This window comes from Mustela lutreola, chromosome 7 (genome assembly GCF_030435805.1).
Source record: "Mustela lutreola isolate mMusLut2 chromosome 7, mMusLut2.pri, whole genome shotgun sequence".
Classification (NCBI taxonomy): domain Eukaryota; kingdom Metazoa; phylum Chordata; class Mammalia; order Carnivora; family Mustelidae; genus Mustela; species Mustela lutreola.
This window is the reverse complement of record NC_081296.1, coordinates 109,205,052-109,225,426: the sequence shown is the minus strand read 5'-3', so window position 1 is coordinate 109,225,426 and position 20,375 is coordinate 109,205,052. Positions and strand designations below refer to the sequence as shown.

At 43.4% G+C, this 20,375-nt stretch overlaps 1 protein-coding gene across 3 annotated transcripts; it reads right to left on the bottom strand.

The window, feature by feature from the left end:
- Nucleotides 1-3,242: 3,242 nt before the first annotated feature.
- On the bottom strand, nt 3,243-19,418 carry LGALS3 (galectin 3). 3 transcript variants are annotated; one of them, XM_059182158.1, is made up of 6 exons: nt 19,330-19,418; nt 13,151-13,172; nt 11,073-11,507; nt 8,334-8,422; nt 6,265-6,430; nt 3,243-3,548 (listed from the first exon to the last, which is right to left on the bottom strand). In XM_059182158.1, the coding sequence occupies exons 2-6, from the start codon at nt 13,166-13,168 to the stop codon at nt 3,393-3,395; spliced, it is 864 nt and encodes a 287-aa protein (XP_059038141.1). In that variant the 5' UTR covers nt 13,169-13,172; nt 19,330-19,418; the 3' UTR covers nt 3,243-3,392. The 3 variants fall into 3 exon arrangements, with proteins under 3 accessions (XP_059038141.1, XP_059038139.1, XP_059038140.1); XM_059182156.1 differs by having other exon boundaries at nt 19,277-19,378; XM_059182157.1 differs by having other exon boundaries at nt 19,272-19,374.
- Nucleotides 19,419-20,375: the final 957 nt, after the last annotated feature.

Genomic DNA, 20,375 nt, shown 5'->3' with positions numbered 1-20,375 from the left:
TTTAATCAAAATATAGTATTAAACTTTGACAGAAATATTTGCATCTTATGCTTTATTCTTAGCTAGGACTCTTAAATTTGTTGATGTTGAGCAGCTTTGCATATTACATTTTTCAGAGTATAGTGAGTTCCTTTAAATGAGCTTTCTGGAATCTGAAGTTGTTTACATTCTGCAGTTTCAAACGGTTCAACTATTAGAGGGACCCATTAAATCTTTGCCTTTTTCTTTTCATTTTCCCCTTAATATACCTGGTAGTTTTAGGAGGAAATGCCTTCTTCCCTTGAAAAGAATTATATCAATCACTTAATGTGTTTGAACTATTTTCTCTTTTATAAAACTCTTAATTTTAGGATTGTAGAAGACAGGGCCATAACAGCACCAGGAAGACTCGTAGTAGCTAAGCTTGTAACCAGACCTGGGTCCAGTTATTTCTACCTCTAAATGAGTTAGGGCTGGTGGCATTCACCAAACAAGCAGCAGCTTATAAATGTGTATGATTAGGGGTTTTCAAAAAGAAAAGAAAACACATCCACTTTTGTTGTCAGGGAAAGGTATGTTAAACTTATATCGAGCCTATATGAGCAGTCAGGCCATGTGAGGGGCTAGCTTAGAAGAATGTTCTCAGAATGCCTAGTCTTACCAAAAGATAAAATCAGCTTTAACATCCCATTAATGAATAATTCAAGGAAGACATGCAGAACAAAGAAACATATAAAAGTTGGGCTTTTCTAAGGGCCCAAGCATATGAGCATGCAAAAGAAGTTGGTGCAAGATAACCCAAAGACTCAGAGTCTATATAAGGCAATATGCAACAAAATAATAAAATAACATTTGCCCACAAGGACAAAGCATGCTTGATGAGAACAAAAACAATGTCAGTAAACGTGATTTTTTTGGTGGGTTTGGTAAGATGTACTATGGACTTGTTCAGAGAACTTTTGGCTATTTAGTAATGGTAAAATGAAGTCAAACTGGCTTAATAACAGGGAAATTTATTATTTTTATAAGTTCCCAGGGTGATTCCTGGTGCTTTACAATCACCAGCTCAACAAAGGTTTCAAGGTCCAAAATTATGTTCACAGTTCCTTCTGTCATCCTTGGTGTCAGCTTCTCTGTGGCTGGGTCCTTTTGGGGTCACATATATTGTTAGTGTATTAAAAATTTTAGAGTATGTATTTGTGTTCACTTCTACTCAATCATTTTATATAGTGTCATAAAATGTTTTAATATTCAGTGTTAAAGTGTTTTAGGCATGATAGTGTTTCTTGAGGAAATTGGGGTATTTTGACAATCCATTTGGGATTATCTTTAATCTGGATTCCTTATTTTATCTAGGATTATATTTGAATAAAACCGTGACTATTAGGAAACAGGGAATGGATGGATAAGCAGCTATTAATGTACCCTACAACTAGATATTGTGTTCTTAGGCTATTGGACTCTAGAATTATGAGATATTAGAAAAATCTTTAAAGATACTAGGAAAAAATATTGCTTTGGTAGAACAAATGCCTTTCCAAAAATGGGGGGAAAAAAGAATTTCCATTTGTTGAGGACCTCCTATATGGCAACCCCTTTGTGAACATTTATGAACATTTGTGAACATTTATTCAACGATCACAGTAACCCTACAAAAGGTGTATTATACCACTATTTTATAGACAAAGGAACCAAGTCTCAGGATTTAAGTAATTTTATGTGGAACAAGTTCCCTCTTTTTTCTATAGCTTATGTTTTTCCACTTAATCATAGATAGAATCAAGATGAGAATAATAGAGTAAGGAATTAACAAACTGTGATATGCTGCTCGCATCCCTCTTTAGGACTGAAATACTTTTTCCTTTAATTGTTAGAAGTGCTATTAGACGGCTTTCTGAAGACAGCCACTTCTCAGATCATACTGTTTCTCAGGTGGCCTGTATTTGTTGACTGATTGAACTGAAGAGATAAAGGACTATTCCCCTTCTTGACAGCTCCAAAGGGTCATCCAGCTTCAGAACCCCTGTAGGGTAGGCTGAGCCAACAATAACCAAACCTTCTCCCTCTGCCCAGTCGTGTGCCTTCTTGTCCTTCAGCTGTTGATGTCAAGATTCTCCTCCATAAGCCTATTGGGTTCTAATCTCTGCTTCCAGGGAACCCAACTTGTGACAATAAAAGTATCTGAGAAGATGGTATTCCAGAAACAATAAATAGACCAAACAATATTTTGATTCTTTTATAAAAGTGCTCTGATCACCTCTTAGTTTTGAAATTGTCTGAATTTTGGGGCCTGCTGGTAATGAGGAAGTGCAGAAAGGCATGCTTAAGAAGGTTGACAATGGGAACTATTAAATTTGTTATGCAGATGATATATCTAATTAAGAGCTTAATTTTCCTCTATAAATATGGAGATTTCAGAAGAACCAAGAGAACCTATACCAAGATTGTCTCAATTTGGTATCAAATATGGATTTGAAAACAGCTAAATATAGTCTAAAGAGAAAAAATAGTTAAGAGGAGCAAAAAGAAATATACCAGAATGTTAACAGGAACTGCCTGTGGGTCATCAACAGCTATACTTTTTCTTTGTGCTTCCTGAATGTATACTTCCTTAAGTAAGAAAATGGAAGAATGATTACCTTGTAGCATCTTCAGTTTTTTTTTTTTTTTTAAAGATTTTATTTATTTATTTGACAGACAGAGATCACAAGTAGGCAGAGAGGCAGGCAGAGAGAGAGGTAGAAGCAGGCTCTCTGCCGAGCAGAGAGCCCGATGTGGGGCTCGATCCCAGGACCCTGGGATCACGACCTGAGCCGAAGGCAGAGGCTTTAACCCACTGAGCCACCCAGGTGCCCCGCATCTTCAGGTTTTTAAAGACACTCTGAAAGATAGAGGTTAAAATATTTTCTTCAAAAATACTTTAGTAAGTATAGAAAACTCTGGGAGACTTTAATGCAGAATTAATATTGCTACATATTCCTTTTACTCAGTCCATTGTGCATTGTCAAGAATAAATTGCCCCTGGGGCGCCTGGGTGGCTCAGTGGGTTAAAGCCTCTGCCTTCAGCTCAGGTCATGGTCTCAGGGTCCTGGGATCGAGCCCCGCATTGGGCTCTCTGTGTGGCGGGAAGCCTGCTTCCTCCCCTCTCTGCCTGACTCTCTGACTACTTGTGTTCTCTGTCTGTCAAATGGATGGATAGAATCTTAAAAATAAATAAATAAATAAATAAATAAATAAATTGCCCCAATTAAATGACATATAAAGAGAGGGAACTCTTAGAATATTTATTAAATCAAAGATTTATAAGGACAGTGATGAATAAAAGTGAAATTTTTCAATCAGGAAACATGAAGTTTCAATGTATAAGGGTTTATATTCAATTTCATTTTTTTTTTTAATCTTCCCCTTTAAGATTATATCATAACATGTGAAGCACTGGTGAGATCTATGTCACCAGAAATTCCCAGTTTGCTGATTTCCTGGAGATTTTTCATCCGATGATTGTACTGCAACAAATGAGCATCATTGACCGCAACCTTGAAGTGGTCAGATTCAACCAGCACTTGTATCTGAAATGGCACATACACAAAACTGTTAGAAATGCTCTTAATTTCAAAACCAATCTGGCCTGAGCTGAGAATGTCCCACATTTCATCTTTATAATCATCCATGGAACGGACTAAAGTCCAAGAAAGGAACCCTGGGGGGTGCCTGTGTGGCTTACTTGGTTAAGCATCTGCCTTCAGCTCAGGATCATGACCTGGGATCAAGCCCCACATCGGGCTCCCTGCTCAGTGGGGAGCCTGCTTCTTCCTCTCGCACTGCCCTTACCCCCTGCTTGTGCTCTCTTGCTCTCTCTCAAATTAAAAAAAAAAAAAAAAAAAAAAAGTAACTTTGCAGCAAAAATAAATTCCAGAGATTATTCAAAGATCCAAGCAAAATAAAATGAAAAAAAGATGATAATGAGTCATAAAGATAAGTTGAAGCTATGAAAGTAAAGATTAATAATGTGTCTCCACAAAAACAAAGTTTTTGTAATGGCTAACCCCTAAAAGTAAAAATATAACCATATCAAGTACTGGCGAAGATGTGGAGAAAAAGGAACATGCATGCACTCTTGGGAATGTAAATTGGTGCAACCACTTTGGAAAACAGTATGGAGGTCCCTCAAAACATTAAAGATAGAAATACTCCAGTAATTCCAGTACTGGGTATGTACCCAAAGAGAATGAAAACACTAGTTTGAGAAGATATATGCACCCCTATGTTTACTGCAGCATTATTTATAATAACCAAGATATGGAAGCAGTGCAAGTGTGGATTCATAGATGAATGAGGTAAAGAAGATGTGGTATCTACATATACCATATATAGGTGTGATGGAATATTAGCCATAAAAAATGGGATCTTACCACTTACAACAACATGGATAGACCTACAGAATATTATGCTAAATGAAATAAGTCAGAAAGAAAAAGACAAATTCCATGATTTCACTTTCATGTGGAATCTAAAAAAATCAAAGGAAGAAACAAAAGAACAAAAAGCAGAAACAGACCCATAAATACAAAGAACAAACTGATGGTTGCCAGAGGGAAGGGGCAGGGTACAGGGATGGACAAAATGGTTGGAGGAGCATGGGAGGTACAGGCTTCCAGTTATGGGACGAATAAGTCATGGGGTAAAAGGTACAGCATAGGGATATAGTCAGTGGTATTGTAATAGTGCTGGATAGTGACAGTTGTAAGCATAGGGTAACAAAGAGATGATAGTCACTGTTGTACACTTGAAACTAATGTAGCTTCTTGTGGCAACTGTACTTCAGTAAATAAAATGAAAATAGAATACCAAAGAAGGAATTCTCTAATAATTAGAGTGGCAAATGTTACTAAGATTAATAATAACCAGTGTGGGCCAGAGTAGGAGAAACACTCTTCCAACAGTTAAGTAGTGAACAGGTTTATCCTTATAACCTTTTGAAAACAGCACTTTGGCAATATCTTATCTAAATTTTAAATATGTACATTCTTGAGCGGCGCCTGGGTGGCTCAGTCCATTAGGCGTCTGCCTTCAGCTCTGGTTATGGTCTTAGGGTCCTGGGATCGAGTCCAGCATCGGGCTGCCTCCTCAGCAGGGAGCCTGCTTCCCCCCTCTCCCTCTGCCCCACCCCCACCCGCCTCTTGTGCTTCTCTCTCTGTCTCAAATAAAATCTTTTGGAAAATATGTACATTCTTGGAATAAAATTCTTTTTCTAGGAAGCAAAGCTCTATAAGGACCATTATTACAATATTTTAGCAAAATAATCATTTCACGTTTTATTTGTTTGGAATATTTCCATACTCCAAATTATCATCCACAGGACACTCACAGAATTAGCACATATCTAAATAATGAAATACTATTAAGCAACAATGTTCAAATTTGAGAAGATGTCCACCAAATATAGAATCTGGTCCCTATAAGTCTCTGCCCTTGAGGAGCTTACAGCCTAGTAGTTTTATTGTCCACTCTACTGTCAACCCAGTATTTGTTAAAGCAATGCTTAAAAATAAAAAGTGTGTTGGGACAGTTGGTAGAGCATGTGACTCTTGATCTTAGGGTCATGAGTTCAGGGGTAGAGAATACTTAATAAGTTTTTAAAACAAACAGTGCTGCATGTAATAGAAAATACTGGAAAAATATTAACCAAGTTGCAGACTTTGTGAGGTTGGGAGAAATGGGAAAAGATGGAAGTCTTTTTAATTTGAAAATCTATAATTTTTTTTTTCATAAAACATCTTAATTTTAGAATTTAAAAAAATTAACTTTGATTGCCATGCCAACTATGTTGTATTAAGGTACTAAGTCTCAGCCCAACTATACCATTGAGACCTTCTGCCCTTTTCTTCCTTTTTAAAGTACACTCCATGCCCAGCTTGGAGCCCAACATGGAACTTGAACTCATAACCCTGAGATCAAGTCCTGAGCCGACATCAAGAGTCATACACTTAACCGACTGATCCACATAGGTGCCCCCTTTTGCCCTCTTTATTAAAGATGCTATTTTTCTCATTTCCAGAAAAGCTCAAACTCAAGGGTTTGATAACAGGGACAATGGTGAAGGGCAGGAATGGAGCTGGGAAATGTGCCAGACCTGTTAAGCCTGGTTCCCCAGGATGGGGAGCAGATGTGCCAGTTAGGTGTCTCAGGATAGCTGATAAATTCATTTTAAGTACCTTGTGGTGGTAGAGTGATTCTTCCCTGAGAAATGTGCATTATCAGTATATAATGGTAGCAATAACTTACTTTGAATGGTTTACCAGTTTCGAATGGGAAAGTCGCCTGTCTTTCTTCCTTTCCCCAGAGGTTATCCAGCTTTGTATTACAAACAATGACTCTCTTGTTGTCCTCATTGAAGCGTGGGTTAAAGTGGAAAGCAACATCATTCCCTCTCTTGAAATCTAAAGCAAATCTGTTTTAAAGCAAAGACCAGAGTTAGTAAAATAATTCAACTTCATGTATCTGTATCAAGTGGAGAACATATAATTTTCTAAAGATCTGATTTTTTTAAATAAATACAGGAAAATTTTCAAATGGAAACAAACAAACCAGAGTATGACTTCAACCTGGAAAGTATACGAGGCCTAGTAGTTGATGTGTTCTTGTAGTATCTGAAAATAATCAAGGCACTACATGTTCCATTTTTTTTTTTTTTTTTTTTTGCCTCCTTGTCTTTGGTCACATGATTCCATTCAGCTGCCATTCCCTCTTTTCTGCCTCTACTATGAAAACTGGTCAAGGGTTCCTTATAGAAACCTGGGGCCACTTTGAGGGCACTTTATGCTGTACATGGTGAATAATAATGCTTACGGGGGGTATATACATTTCATAATTGGCTGTGAGACAAGCTTTATTGTGCAGGTAAGCACTGTGTTTAGAGAAGCTGTAGAGGCTGTGTGGAACGAAGTGGGGGGCTTAGAGTACTGGCTACCACACAGAAGCAGAGAAGGCTCGCTGGAGGTGCACCTGAATGGGCTAGCTGGATGTAAAATGATTACGTCAGAGGCTGAGTCCATTTTCTGGTAAAAGAAAAGGGGGGTTCCCATTGATCCACCAGGAGCAAGGTGACAGAACTCACAGGGGTTGTTTATGGATTCTTGGAAACCTGTGTGCATAGCTTGAACCGGTACCTTTTGTGCACTGTCTATAAACCCCAGAAACACAGATTACTTTATGGCTGCAGGAGCTTTAATGGTACCACTAACCTTGGGGACAGGCATACTGGATGTCTTCAGGATATCCCAAACCTGCTTGTATTACATGGACGTACAACCAGTGGTGATAACAAGGCAACCATAAATCAGCATGGATTGTCCTAAATTAGCTCAGAGGATAACTCCATCCTCACTCCCCCCATCCAACCAGTTCCCACGGCAAAGGTTGACTTATTTTGAGGAAGTCTTTAACTTGTAGGATCTTTTCAAATCTTTGCATAAATTGTGTCTACCCAGAAGACCGGGGTTCCCCCATCCCACCACATAACAACCGTAGACCTGGCTGACGCCAGAGGAATCTGTGACACAGCTGATGTGCCCAGTAGGAAGGCGGAAGCGGCAGTCAAGCTCACCAGATCTGAGACCGTACATACTGTGACTGCATGACTGCAGGGTGATCTGTACAAATAGAGTGGTACAATGTGCAAGCTTTCAGATCAACTCAAAATGATGTCCAGTGCGATCTTGGTGTTTCTGACCCCAATTTTTGATGGGCATCTAGATATAAAGTGCATGCCTGGTTTTTTAGACAAGATATGGCTCAGAGGTGGAGGGATGACCAAGCATTACTTTTCAAAGGCTGTCCTTCCCTTGAACTCTAAGGTTCTCACTGCCAGGAAGAACCTAGGTTTTTCTGTATGGGCTGTCAGCTCTTTCCCTTTGTCCTCACAAAGCAGAACTGTTTCAAGGCGCCTGGGTGGCTCAGTGGGTTAAGTGTCTGCCTTCAGATCAGGTCATGATCCTAGGGTGTGGGATTGAGTCCCACATAGCTCTCCATTCTCAACAGGGAGCCTGCTTCTCCTTCTCCCTCTGTCTCTCCCCCTACTTGTGCTCATGCTCTCTCTTCCAAATAAATAAATAAAATCTTTAAAAAAAAAAAAAAGTAGAAATGTTTCATTGTGGTTCCAGGAGAAAAGCAAGATTTAATGAGGGATACTTTGTCCCTTGGTGGGAACACACACTGATTTATGGGATAATTCCGTTCTATGGTATAGAATTCTCAATGCATAGTTCTAAAAATTTTATTAAAATTCAAAATAGATGACCCTATATTCAAGAAACAATTGACAAATACGTTAGAGTTGCTAATACTGTTCTTACCTGTTTGCATTGGGCTTCGTTGTGCCCAGAATTGTTATCAGCATGCGAGGCATGACTCCTCCAGGCAAGGGCAGGTCATAAGGTACAGTCTGGGAACAAAAAATATGCAAATATCAATAAAGAGTCATGTCTTCTCAGGAAAAGAAAGAAAAATACGTTGCTAATGTGACTTACACATAACCTTAATTTAAGCCGTTTTTCCAGACTCTCCAGTCACCCTGCCCTAAGCCTGAAGGGACAAGAATTCCTACATGCACAAGTAACACTCAGAAATAAAGCCACCCTGGGGCACTTGGGTGGCTCAGAGGGTTAAGCCTCTGGCTTCAGCTCAGGTTATGGTCTCAGGGTCCTAGGATCAAACCCCATGTTGGGCTCTCTGCTTAACAGAGAGCCTGTTTCTCCCTCTCTCTCTGCCCGTCTCTCTGCCTACTGTGATCCCTCTCTATCAAATAAATAAATAAAATCTTGAAGAAAAAAAAAAAAAAAAAAACAGAATAAAGCCATCCAGGGGTGCCTGGGTGGCTCAGTCGTTAAGGGTCTGTCTTCGGCTCAGGTCATGATCCCAGGGTTCTGGAATCAAGCCCCACATTGGGTTCCCTGCTCAGCAGGAAGCCTGCATCTCCCTCTCCCACGCCCCCTGCTTGTATTCCCTCTCTTGGTGTCTCCCTCTCCGTCAAACAAATAAATAAAAATCTTTAAAAAAGAAAAGAATAAAGCCATTAGGGCAGGGGGGTGATGCCTGGGTGGCTCAGTTGGTTAAGCATCTGTCTTCAGCTCAGGTCATGATCTTGGGTTCCTGGGATCCAGTCCCACATCAGGCTCCCTGCTCAGCAAAAAGTCTGCTTCTCTCTCTGTCTCTGCCCCTCCCCCTGCCTCTGCTCTCTCTCACTCTCTCTCAAATAAATAATTCTTAAAGATAAAATAAATAAGTAAATTAAAGAAAAAAGCCCTCAGTTAATTGGTGCCAAAGACACACCATATTCCCTTTTGGAGCACTGTATCTCTCATCACTAAGGACATCCCAATCTATAATTAATTCACTAGGACTATTTTTCAGAAAGGCTTAAACTAGATCTTGCAATCAAGAAAATTAATATTTTCGTGCTACTCTTCTTTTTTAAGATTATTTTTATTGATATATAATTATATCAGTTTTAGTTTTTTGACTTTGTGCCCCTCTTAAGAGCCTGATCACGTAACATACTCATCTCGGTCCTTTACTCCCTGAGGGCGGGCATTGTATCCCATCCGGGGACTCGTGAATTCTTGTGAGTTCTACTTACATGGCATCAAGAGGGGGGTCTGGTATTAAATATTGGTGTAATGAACACTTTTCATTTAATACATTCTCTAATTCTTCCAGAAAAATGCATTAACCATCTAGATGTAGGGTGCTGTCAATATTCCCACAACTCCCTTTGGCCTCTTCTCTCTTCCCTTCATAATTTTTCCCCCCTGGATGCAACCATCACCCAGGTCTTTTCTCTTGGGCCCCATACCTCCTCCTATCTGAATTTCCCACAGATGCCTCAAATCCAACAGGTGTGAACTGGAATGGTCTCTTCTTCCTCACCCCACCCCCTACCCCCAAGCCCCACACAATCAGGTCTCCTTCCCGAGTTCCTGGTCTGGGCTGACCCGTGGCTGGTTCTCTAATTGTCGAGCCTTGAAAATCCCATCATCCCTGACTGAGACGTAACCACTAGCTCCTGGGGTTCTTCCTCTGCAACCTCTCGCGCATCTGCCTCTCCCTTGCCACAACTTCCACATCCCCTTCTGTCTATAAATGACTAACTGTGGTCGACTACTGCCTGCCCAATGCTGCCCACGCTTCCGGCACCTGCTCTGCACTCTCTTCCAAGCTGACCTAAAAGCAAGTCAGACACCTCCTGTGCCAACACCCATAGGCTCCTGGAAGGGTCTGATCCCACGCGGCTACTTAACGCTTTCCCCACATCTGTATATTATCTCCTCACTAGACTACACATCTGGAAGAGAAGGATTGGTGTCTGAGATGTGTCTACAGTTACCACAGGATTAGGTCTTACACTCAGAATTCACTTACTAAAGTGGGTTTTAATATAAATGAAAATTCAATCCTTAGATCACTAAATTATCTTTAGAAAGTCTTTCAAAACCACATTACCTTGATTTCCCTACACATTCCCTCTATGACTCCAAACAAGCTATAAAGCTCTCTACTGTCCCCATTCCTCGTGTATAGAGTAGGGACAGTAACAGCATCTTATGGGGCAGATACAGGGGTAACTGAAATCATCCATGTAGAAGCGCATAGCTGGTGTGAACTACATACTCGGTGGTTATTAATAATAGTAACCAAAATGTTTCCCCATTTCTATAATCTTAACTTCATTTATATTAAAGCTGCTTTACAGAGATGTCTTCAAAAGATACATTGACTTCTCTTTATTTATTTATTTATTTATTTATTTTAAAGGACTTCTCTTTATACTAACAGTACACATCCAAAACTCAATACAATGATTTTTTTCTATTAGGCTGACATACACCATAGCTGGTCCTGGAAGAGGGGCTCTAACCTGCGAGTTTAAAGCTTCAGGTCTCTCTGAAACCCTCTGTAGGTTGGTGCCCAGAGCCAGCTCCCAGCCAGAGCACAGCAAAGTAATGGCACCAGCGCTCCAGACAACACTGTGCTGGTTCTTCATTAGCTTTGTCCTGATCACAGTCAAGTCTATGAAGTGCCAAGTTCCATCTTACCAGTGGTCCAGCAGGGATGCCAAAGGCGCCAGCAGCGGGCTGGGCTCCAGGAGCACTTGGCTGTCCAGGAGGCGGGTAGGCCCCAGGCCCACTCGGTTGCCCAGGGTAGGCTCCTGGTGCAGGTGGTCCAGGATAAGCAGGAGCTGTTGGGCCAGGGTAGGCTCCTGGAGGTGCCTGTCCAGGATAGCCGCCAGGAGGGGCCTGTCCAGGATAGGCTCCTGGAGGTGCCTGTCCAGGATAGCCGCCAGGAGGGGCCTGTCCAGGGTAGCCACCAGGAGGGGCCTGTCCAGGATAACTGCCAGGAGGGGCCTGTCCAGGGTAGGCACCAGGATAGGAGGTCCCTGGGTAGCCCCCTGCTCCAGCAGGCTGGTTTCCCCATTGACCAGGCCATCCTTGAGGGTTTGGGTTTCCAGACCCAGATAAAGCATCATTAAGCTAGAAAGAAAGACATCAACAATTACAACATGAATACATTCACAGAAACAGAATTTTCAGGAAAATAGGAATATGTGATCTAAGAAGTAGAGTGATATATATGGTAAGGGTATAAAATTCATATCAATAAAAATTTTCCACCTATTAAATAGTTTGAAGTTAAGACTAAAATTAGACTTTGGGATTATATATGCTTCATCATTTTATTCTTTTTTTTAGTAGTAATGTATCAGTACTGGTTTATTAATGGTAACAAATGTATCATGCTAATGTAAGACATTAATAATAGAAGAAAGTGAGCATAGGGTATACGGGAACTCTTCATACTATCTTTGTAATTTTTCTGTAAGTCTAAAACTATTGTAAAATTTCAAAGTTTTTTTTAAAAGGCCAGATCATGCCATTAATTAAATGGGGTTCCAGATTGAGTACTCCCTGTATAGGAAGAGAGCCATATAGAAAATGAAAAGCAAACAATTCACAGCTCTCAACATGAACTGTCTTCCCATAAAGAATGCACTTCATTGATGGATTTTAATTCTAATGATTGCTACTTTTTCTGGGCTATACAGGGTCAATATATTAACTACACGGTAAAGTTCATACGACTATCCAATGGCGTTGACTTTTCCTTGCAAAGAACAAGGATGGCTTTAGAAGTCTCCATCCTGGTTTCACAAGACCATTCCAGAAAAGGATTTCTGGAAGGTGTGGTCCCCTTCTTAATGGCTCCCAAAGGGCTTCCAGTCCCATTTCTAATCTCTAGCAAAACCACAAGCCTGTTCCTGGCAGCCACAACAGGTACATGGGCCATGCACAGTGGTTTCTGATATAGGTCTGTACTTGCCTTATCTGTGTTTTTTTGATCATGGCTCATCACAGTCGAGCAACTACATGGTTCAGATGAAATATACCTAACAATAGGTGCTCAGGGTGATGGGCCTAAGTTCCCATAGTTCCAGGAGCTCCGTGTTTGACAGCAAAGAGTCAGTCCTGCCATATTCCCAAGATGGCAATGTCCTGTCAAAACCCTCCTTCTCCTTGCCTTGTGCTGATCACAGGGTCTCTAACCCCTGTAGGCGGTGATTTCCAGGCTTCCAGATGAGTCTGGCTAAGGGGCAGCACTGGCAGGAGATTAAAGAGTGGGAAGAAAGGAGAAGCCGGGGTAGCTCCCTGCCCCCTTTCTGCCTCACGGGGTGTCTGGAGAGCTGCTGCATCCCCTGCCTCCCTTTATTCTTGTTTCCCATCATCTCAGTTCAGGGAGGGCTGCCTTTCATAATTTGCCAAAGTCAGAAAGCAGCCTTCCCCTGTGTAAAAGCACATCCTCCCTAATTGACATGAGAAGAACAATCCAGAAATCAGGATGCTCAGACTGCACCATTATTCCCTTTGCTCATATTATTTCTCAGCTCCTGCCCATGGAATCCCCCTGTCTCTGTCCCAGGCTTACTGTCAGTGAGTCCCAGGCCTCTATCTGCTTGGCTCTCTCCCTGAACCTGCTGCTGGAAAAACAAGACGTCAGCTAACAAGTCCTCACTGGTCAGTTATGGCCAGAGGAAGCTGCAGGGTCAGAGAATTAGAAGGGAATATCTGGTGTTAAGGGGATGTGTATCATGGTAAGAAAACAGAGATAAAACACTTACTGAAAAATTGTCTGCCATTTTCCTGAAAGGGGGAAAAAAAGATAGGTTATCATTTGATCTTAGAAGATTTCACCAGTTTCCATTTAAAGATAACATCACAAATAGTTCATTGGGCAGTTCTAGATGATCTACAGGCCTTCTTCTAACCAAGCCAGTCTATTCCCCAAATACACCTCAATCAGGAGTGTGGAACCACAGAGGAAACTCGAGCGGGGATGCACTCCAGCTAGATCACCAAGCCCAACTTCACTCCTAATTTTAAGCTCTAATCATACTAGCTTGTGTTCTGAATCCTGGAAATAAAAGGCCACATAACACAGGAGAGAGAAGAACAAGGAAGACAATCTTCTGCCCCTTTCCTTGTTGGTAAAGAGACAAACAGTCCTGGTTCATCATCATCTTTCCTTCCTGGGTGCCTTTTCCACCACCTCTTAAAAGCTCTTCCTATCACCCCCCTCCCCTCCCGTTCACAAGATCAACCCCCATACCCTCTTCTGGGTTTTAGGAGGAAAGCAGAGTTGATTGATTCCTAGGGAGATTTGAAAACCAATGTCCCTAGATGCATTTGCTGCCAATTACTTATTCCCTCGCTGCTCTGGGCCAGGCACTCTATGGGCTCTCGCCTGGGTTGGAAGATGGACAGGCCGGGATCTGTATGCTCAAAGGGCTCACAGGCCAGTAGGGATCCCAAGAGATCGACACTGTGAGCCAGACTGGAAATAGGGAGTCACCACTAGAACTCTTGCTTCTAAGAAGGGAAGAGGTGGTGGTGTCTGAGCTAAGCCTTAAAGGAGAGGTGAGATCCAGGTGTGGACCAATCAAGAAGAAAGGCGGGTATACAAGAAGCTCCCTTTTTCTTTTTTAAAAGAGATTTGTTATGCCAAACAAAGCTCTGACAGTCTAACAAACTAGGGAAAAAAGAAAAGAAGAGAAGAGAAGAGGGAAGGGGAGGGAGAGGAAAGAAGAGGAGGAAAGGAGAGGAGAAGAGAGAAGAGGAGTCAGGCACTGCGGAGGGAAACGTTTTGGGGTAGGATGCTACCAAAGAGAGTTGGTTTGCCCAAAGCGGACTCAAGGGGTAGCCTTGACACATCATTCCTGCTTTCCCCTGCTCCTCTCCCTCTGCCAAGTTTTTAACCAGGTAAGCTGTTTTACGCCTGCTCCCGCTGCACGTGCTCTGGCAGTGAGGGGGCGAGGGCAGCTTTGGACTCCTGAGGCCTGGGTGAGTTTTCTTGGGTCAGGATCACTTGTCCTATAGCCAAAGTGACCTGGATCTTAAACAATCAGAATCCCTTTTCCCTGGAGTTGCCCACTTATGATACTTACTAAATTATTTTAAGAAATGATATTACCTCCAAGGGATAGGAGGTCCTAAAAATCTAAAATATTAACACTTTTCGGTAAAAAAAGAAATAGGCAGAACTCCTCTTAGGACTTAAAGTCCTTCATTTATACATATCAGACTTTATCATACTCCGCTGTTATTTATACCACAGTTAAATATTACCTTGTGTTAAGGCTATTTTGTTTTGGTTTTTTGTACCTCTCTTTTTTAAATCTGGGTATTCTCAAACATATCTGGAAGTTTAGGGTATCACCACATCCATCTTCCAGCGTGGGAAACTGCTGGCAATTTGACTGGGAAGTCACAGTGACTCTCCCAGGGCTTCCATTCTGGGGTTTCCTAGAGCATGTGATCTTTTAAAGAGAAGTCAGGTGCTCCTCTGCTTCTGCTTCCTTCCCCAAAAGGCTTCCGCTGCTTAGAAAAGCGTGCTGCCATGGCAGGAAGAATTTGAGAGAAGCATTGTTACAGAAAAGGAAAAGAAAGGATGTTTCTTTCTTCCTTTCTTTCTTTTTTAAGATCTTATGTTTAAGTAATTTCTACACCCTCACGTGGGGCTCAAACTCACAGCCCCAAGATGGAGAGTTACTCGTTCTACCAACTGAGCCAGCCAGGCGCCCCAGATCTTTATTTTTTTTTTTAAAGGTTTTTATTTACTGAGAAAGAGAGCAATTGAGAAATAGAGAGCAAGAGTGGGGGCTGCAGAGGGAGAGGGAGAAGCTGACTCCCCGCTGAGCAGGGAGCCCTAGGAGGGGCGAGATCCCAGGACCCTGGGATCATGACCTGAGCCAAAGACAGAAGCTTAACTAACAGCTACCCAGGTGCCCCTAGAAAGGGCATTTCTTAAGAAAACAAAGCCTCTCTCATTTTGGAGGCCAGTATGAAACAATCCTAAACTTCACGGTGGGCAGAAATCCTTTGATTACCCAAACTTCTTCCAGTCCTGCACAACATACCAAAGACCTAGACATAACTTTGTAAGTGTTTTGTCTTAAATATTCCTATTCTGTAAAGGCTCTTTCCCAGCTTCAGCATCACTGACATTTCAGGTTGGATCCTTCGTGGGAGCTGGAGCCGTTTTGTGCAGGGCAGCGTCCATGGCTTCAATCTACAAGACGCCTGGAGCATGGGCACCTGGGGGCACAGTCGTTGGGCTGGGGGCACAGTCGTTGGGCATCTGCCTTCAGCTCAGGTCACGAACCCGGGGTGCTGGGATCCAGCCCCGCATGGGGCTCCCTGCTCAGCAGGAAGCCTGCTTCTCCCTCTCCCACTCCCACTGCTTGAGTTCCTTCTCTCACTGTGTCTCTCTGCCAAATAAATAAATAAATCTTTAAAAAAAAAAAAAAAAAAAAACACAAAGTCGCGAGCAGCACAACACCCCACCTCTCAACTCTGACAACCGAAAATGTCTTCAGACATTGCCACATATCCTGGGGGTTGGGGGGAGAGGGCACAAGTGTGCCTGGTTGAGAAACACTTGTCTAGGCTGACCAGCGTGAGTATCCCTACAGAAGTGTAGATACACAGGTCAATAAAAACTAAAAAGTTAGTTTCAGTAGTTAGCTAAATCTGTACCATGGGCCTAATAAGGTGTCATATTAACAAAACTCCAACAAAACTAAGATGTGTTTAAAGGTTGATTATGACTAGAAAGTGAAGACCACATCTCCAAAATGTAACATTTCTTCTTCAAGTCTCTGCTCAAACATATTCAGCTTATTTTCAGCTCCAACGAAAACAATTTGAGAAGCAAAGCAGATTTCACTTTCTTTCCACAGTGTTTCACTAAAGCCTCATGTGACAGTTTGAATCATGTTATGACACACTAAACAAGCCCATTAGAATAATGACACCCTGCATTAATGTGGTGCATTTCCACGTATGAAGCACTTTCCCATACTTTTCCTATTCTCTTTCTGATAATGATCGTAAGAGATTTTCAGGGGAAAGCTAATATTCCCATTCCAAAGGTAAGGAAATTAAGATTCAGAGAGCTAATAGGGTGGCCCAAAGTCATTCTGTTCTTGGCAAGTCAACAACCAGGGTCCAAGCATGCTCACTTTTGACACAGACTCATTTTACACTAAATGTAAAACCTCACTCTTTGAAATCTTAAAGTACAGTCCTTTAAAAGTTTTAATTACTTCACTCTGGCTTATTCATTCAGAACTACATAACATGTGGAAACTGTAAACAAATTAAAAAAAGAGATCATGTTTTTGTCAGAAAACTAACTTGCTGACTCATTCAGTAAGCTTCAATACACACAGTATTGAATACAAAGATGCCATTTTACATAGTCACTTTGCTAATTATAACCACATTTAAACCAATAAAGTGTACTTCTCCAAAAATTAGGTACGCACCATTTTGATATGTTCATTCTTAAACATCAGTTCTCTTTTTCCAGAAGAGATTATAACCGATACTTTTTTTGAAATCAAGGTTAGCAACCTTAGAACTTTAAAAAAAATCTATTTGGATACATATCTTTCTTCCTTGCCTGGAAAATTTCCCTCCCTTCCTCCCTTCCTCTTTCTCTCTCTCTCTTTCTTTCTTTCCTTTTAGATGAACAGTTTATATAGAGACACAAATATTAAAAAAAAAAACCTTCTCACCCTACAGATACTACGGATATGTGAACGCCATCCTGCCATTCCCAGAATCAGAGAATTTAGAAGCGCCAGAAAAGAAACACTATATTAAAGCAAAACAAAAAATTGAGGAAATACTACCTGGGTCTTCACATTTGGAAAAACCTATAAGAAGTAGTTCAGTGTTGCTTTGGAATAAAGAATTTAAATGTGAGTCAGAATGTAGACCTTTTTAATTGGCTGTTAATTGTAGTTTTCCCTCTAATAAAGAGTGGCTATCTACTGTACTGTGCTATTCTGGTCCACCTAGCAATTAGTCTAGTAGTTGGGGTTCCTGGGAGCACTTCTGTAACTTCTGTTCACAAAGGGCCCTGACCTCTATACAAGCTGAAAGAGGCACTGCCTGCCCACACTCCTCTGCAAAGAACCCAGGAGAGCGAGTTTACTTCCTGCCCTTGCTGAAACAAGTCTTCTTTCCAGAGCCAAATTCTGTGATGCTGAGTTGGAATAAAGGAAACTGGTCCTTTACTAGGATTTCCTTCTTATCATAGTTCCTCAGCATCAAGGAAGGTAAAGTTACTTTGTGCCTCTCAGTTACTGATTGTTTTCCCCGCTATGGAAAAGCTGAACATCAGTCAAGAGCGAACACATGATACTTAGTCAGCAGCAAATTGGAAGTTTGCAACAGGCCCTTCTCTCGCAGGCTTACCACTCCAAATTTAATCAGAAGAACCAGTCCAGGCACTAGACACCAAATGCTAACCCAGCTGTCCTCAGCAGGAGCCTGTTTCCCAAACCATCACAGGAAAGGGAGGCTATATTTTATATCAGTTAACCACGAGCCTCAGATACATTAAGCTTACAGGCCAACTGTATTTAGGGACAACATGAGATGTTCAGGTTACAATACATGAACGTAGGTCTCTGCTACGGTTAAGATGCAGAGTCTAGCTGATGAGGTTCCTGGCAAGTAGGTACCTAAACTATAGGGGAGGCCAACCCTAGCCTTTTGACTCACTAGCAATATGTGAAGTCTTTATAGTAAAGCACTGATCCATTTTTGTAGCATAGAGAAACATCACTGATTAAGGACCCCTGCAAAAAACTAGCTTTGGTGGTCAATCTCTCAGGCAGTGTTTCCCCTCTTCTGCTACTTAAGTACCTGGTGAGGCATCCTTCTAGCACATTGAGGCTCAAAACATTCTAAGACCATCATCAAACTTTACCCCAGAACATGGAGTAGGTGCTGATTCTAAGTGTAACCCCCAAATGTTATGAAGTTAGGAAGCAGTTCCCATCTCCCACCGATCACATGAGCTGTCTTCCATTCCTTTCCCAAGATCCCAGAAACAGACTGGGTCACTGTGGTTCAACGATCTTCACTGTCCAGCAACCCAACTCCCGGGAGTCACTTTACAAAGATTCCACAGTATCTGGAATAGGAATCAGTAACTTGCAGGGGAGAGCCTGATGCCGAAGTCACAGCCTCACCCTATGTGTCCCTGACTCTCTGGCGTTCAGCTCCTACCCCCAAAGCGGACACCTCCTAGCGTCCCCCAACATTCTGCCACACCCTACACGGCCTCAGCACAGATCTGGGATAATGCCCAAATTAGCCAATCTGGGCAGGGATGAGTCACTGATTTGCAAAAGCTTAGGATGTGCACTGCTCGCCAAGCCAGACACATGCCCACTCAGGCCCTGGGGCATCACCATTTTCTGTGGGATCAGCGCCCAGAGAGCCGCGGCAGCCCCTGCTCCGCAGGGCCTCGTAGAAGAGCTCCTGCGCCCCCCGCAGCCGGATGCAGCAGCCGTGCAGCCCAGTCAAGGGGCGCAGGAGCCGCCTCCAGAGTCCCTGCGCAGCCCCCCGCGTCCAGGAAAGGAGGACCCGCTTCCTAATCCCAAATAGGGGCGCGCCGCGGGGCTGACGGAGGGTGCGCCTCCCCGCCCCCAGCCCGCCCGAGGGCTGGACGCCGTGGCCGAGGCCGCCGGTCGCCGCGGAGGGTGCCCCGCGCCGCTCACCGCCCGCCTCACGATGAGTGCGTGAGTCTCGGGAAAGCGCGACTAACTTTTCCTGAGTCTCACACTGCGCCCTCTCGGGGAGACAAGGCTACGGACCCTTGCTCAGGACCGCGCCCCCGGCTCCGCATGCGACCCTTCGCCTCTCCGCCCCCGCGCGGGCTTCCACCTTGCCTGGACCCGGCGGCCCGCAAGCTACCTCCGCGGCCCGCGCCCCCGCCACGCACCCGACGCCTCGGCGCTCGCTGGCTTGCTGCGGGGGCGGCTTCTGGTGAGGTGCTGCGATCCCAGACCGGGCGGTGGCTCCGCGCCTCAAATAGGCTCGGCCCGGCCCGCCTCTCCCGAGGCGGGGCAGCCGCTCCCGCCCAGCCCGGCCTCGCCCCGGCGTCCCCCGCCCCACCGCGCACCCCGCGGCGCCGCTCTAGGCGCAGCGGGGAAGCTCCGGGTCTGGAGAGCGGCGGGTGGGACGCTCGGGGGCGGCCCCCAGCCCCGCAGCCTGCGGGGGGTGTCCGGCGGCCAGCCGCCACCTGGAGCGGGGCCACGTCCACCGCCCTCTCCGGATTCACCTGGTGACTCCTCAGACCGGGATGGGGAGCGTCCGCGAAGCTTTCAGAGTGTGCTTCTTTCAAGAGTTTGGCTGGCTTGCTTGTTTGTTTTAACCAAGTTTGCTTATTTTCTGCCTGAATTGCAGACACTCTCCTCCTTTCTGCATTTATTTTACCTACATCCTCTCTCAGTATCAAAGCCTTCCCAAGAAGTGACAGTGACTGTGTCACTGGGAGGGCCCTGCCAAGTTTTCGGAGGTGCTGGGTGACACAGATGCCGCCTGCGCTTGACCTTGCATTCATTGCCTTTCTGAACTGCGACGTGGGGACCCACCTCACACCGAGAGCCCGAAATTATTCTTGTCTGTCTGCTCCGCAGCGCGTCCTCAGCATCTTACCTAGCGTTGGGTGTGTAGTAAGTTCTCGGGAAAGATTTGTTTCGTGAAGGAATGAGCGAAATAATGAATCCTTTCCTAGAAAGCCTAGCTGTTTTGTCAAAGACTGGGGAGAGTCCGGATGAAGAAGGGAACAGTTACCTATTCCTGCTTTGGTAAAGACAGGAGTAGGATAAAGCCACCACTCTAAAAAAGATTCGTATAACAAATAGTGATTCTTGCAAGAGAGAAGGTACTTGTTTGTATAATTTCGAGGGTCAATAACTGAGTGAAATGGTTAGGAAACCTCCAAGATGGATTTTTTTTTTTTAATTCAGATATCTACTCACACAG

Bases quoted from the DNA above. Each gene is read 5' to 3' on its own strand.
- LGALS3 (XM_059182158.1), bottom strand. The intron at 8,423-11,072 runs GTAAGATGGAAC...TTTTGTTCCCAG, and splicing joins GCATCCCTGCTGGACCACTG to ACTGTACCTTATGACCTGCC. The intron at 3,549-6,264 runs GTAAGTTATTGC...GTGCCATTTCAG, and splicing joins AAACTGGTAAACCATTCAAA to ATACAAGTGCTGGTTGAATC.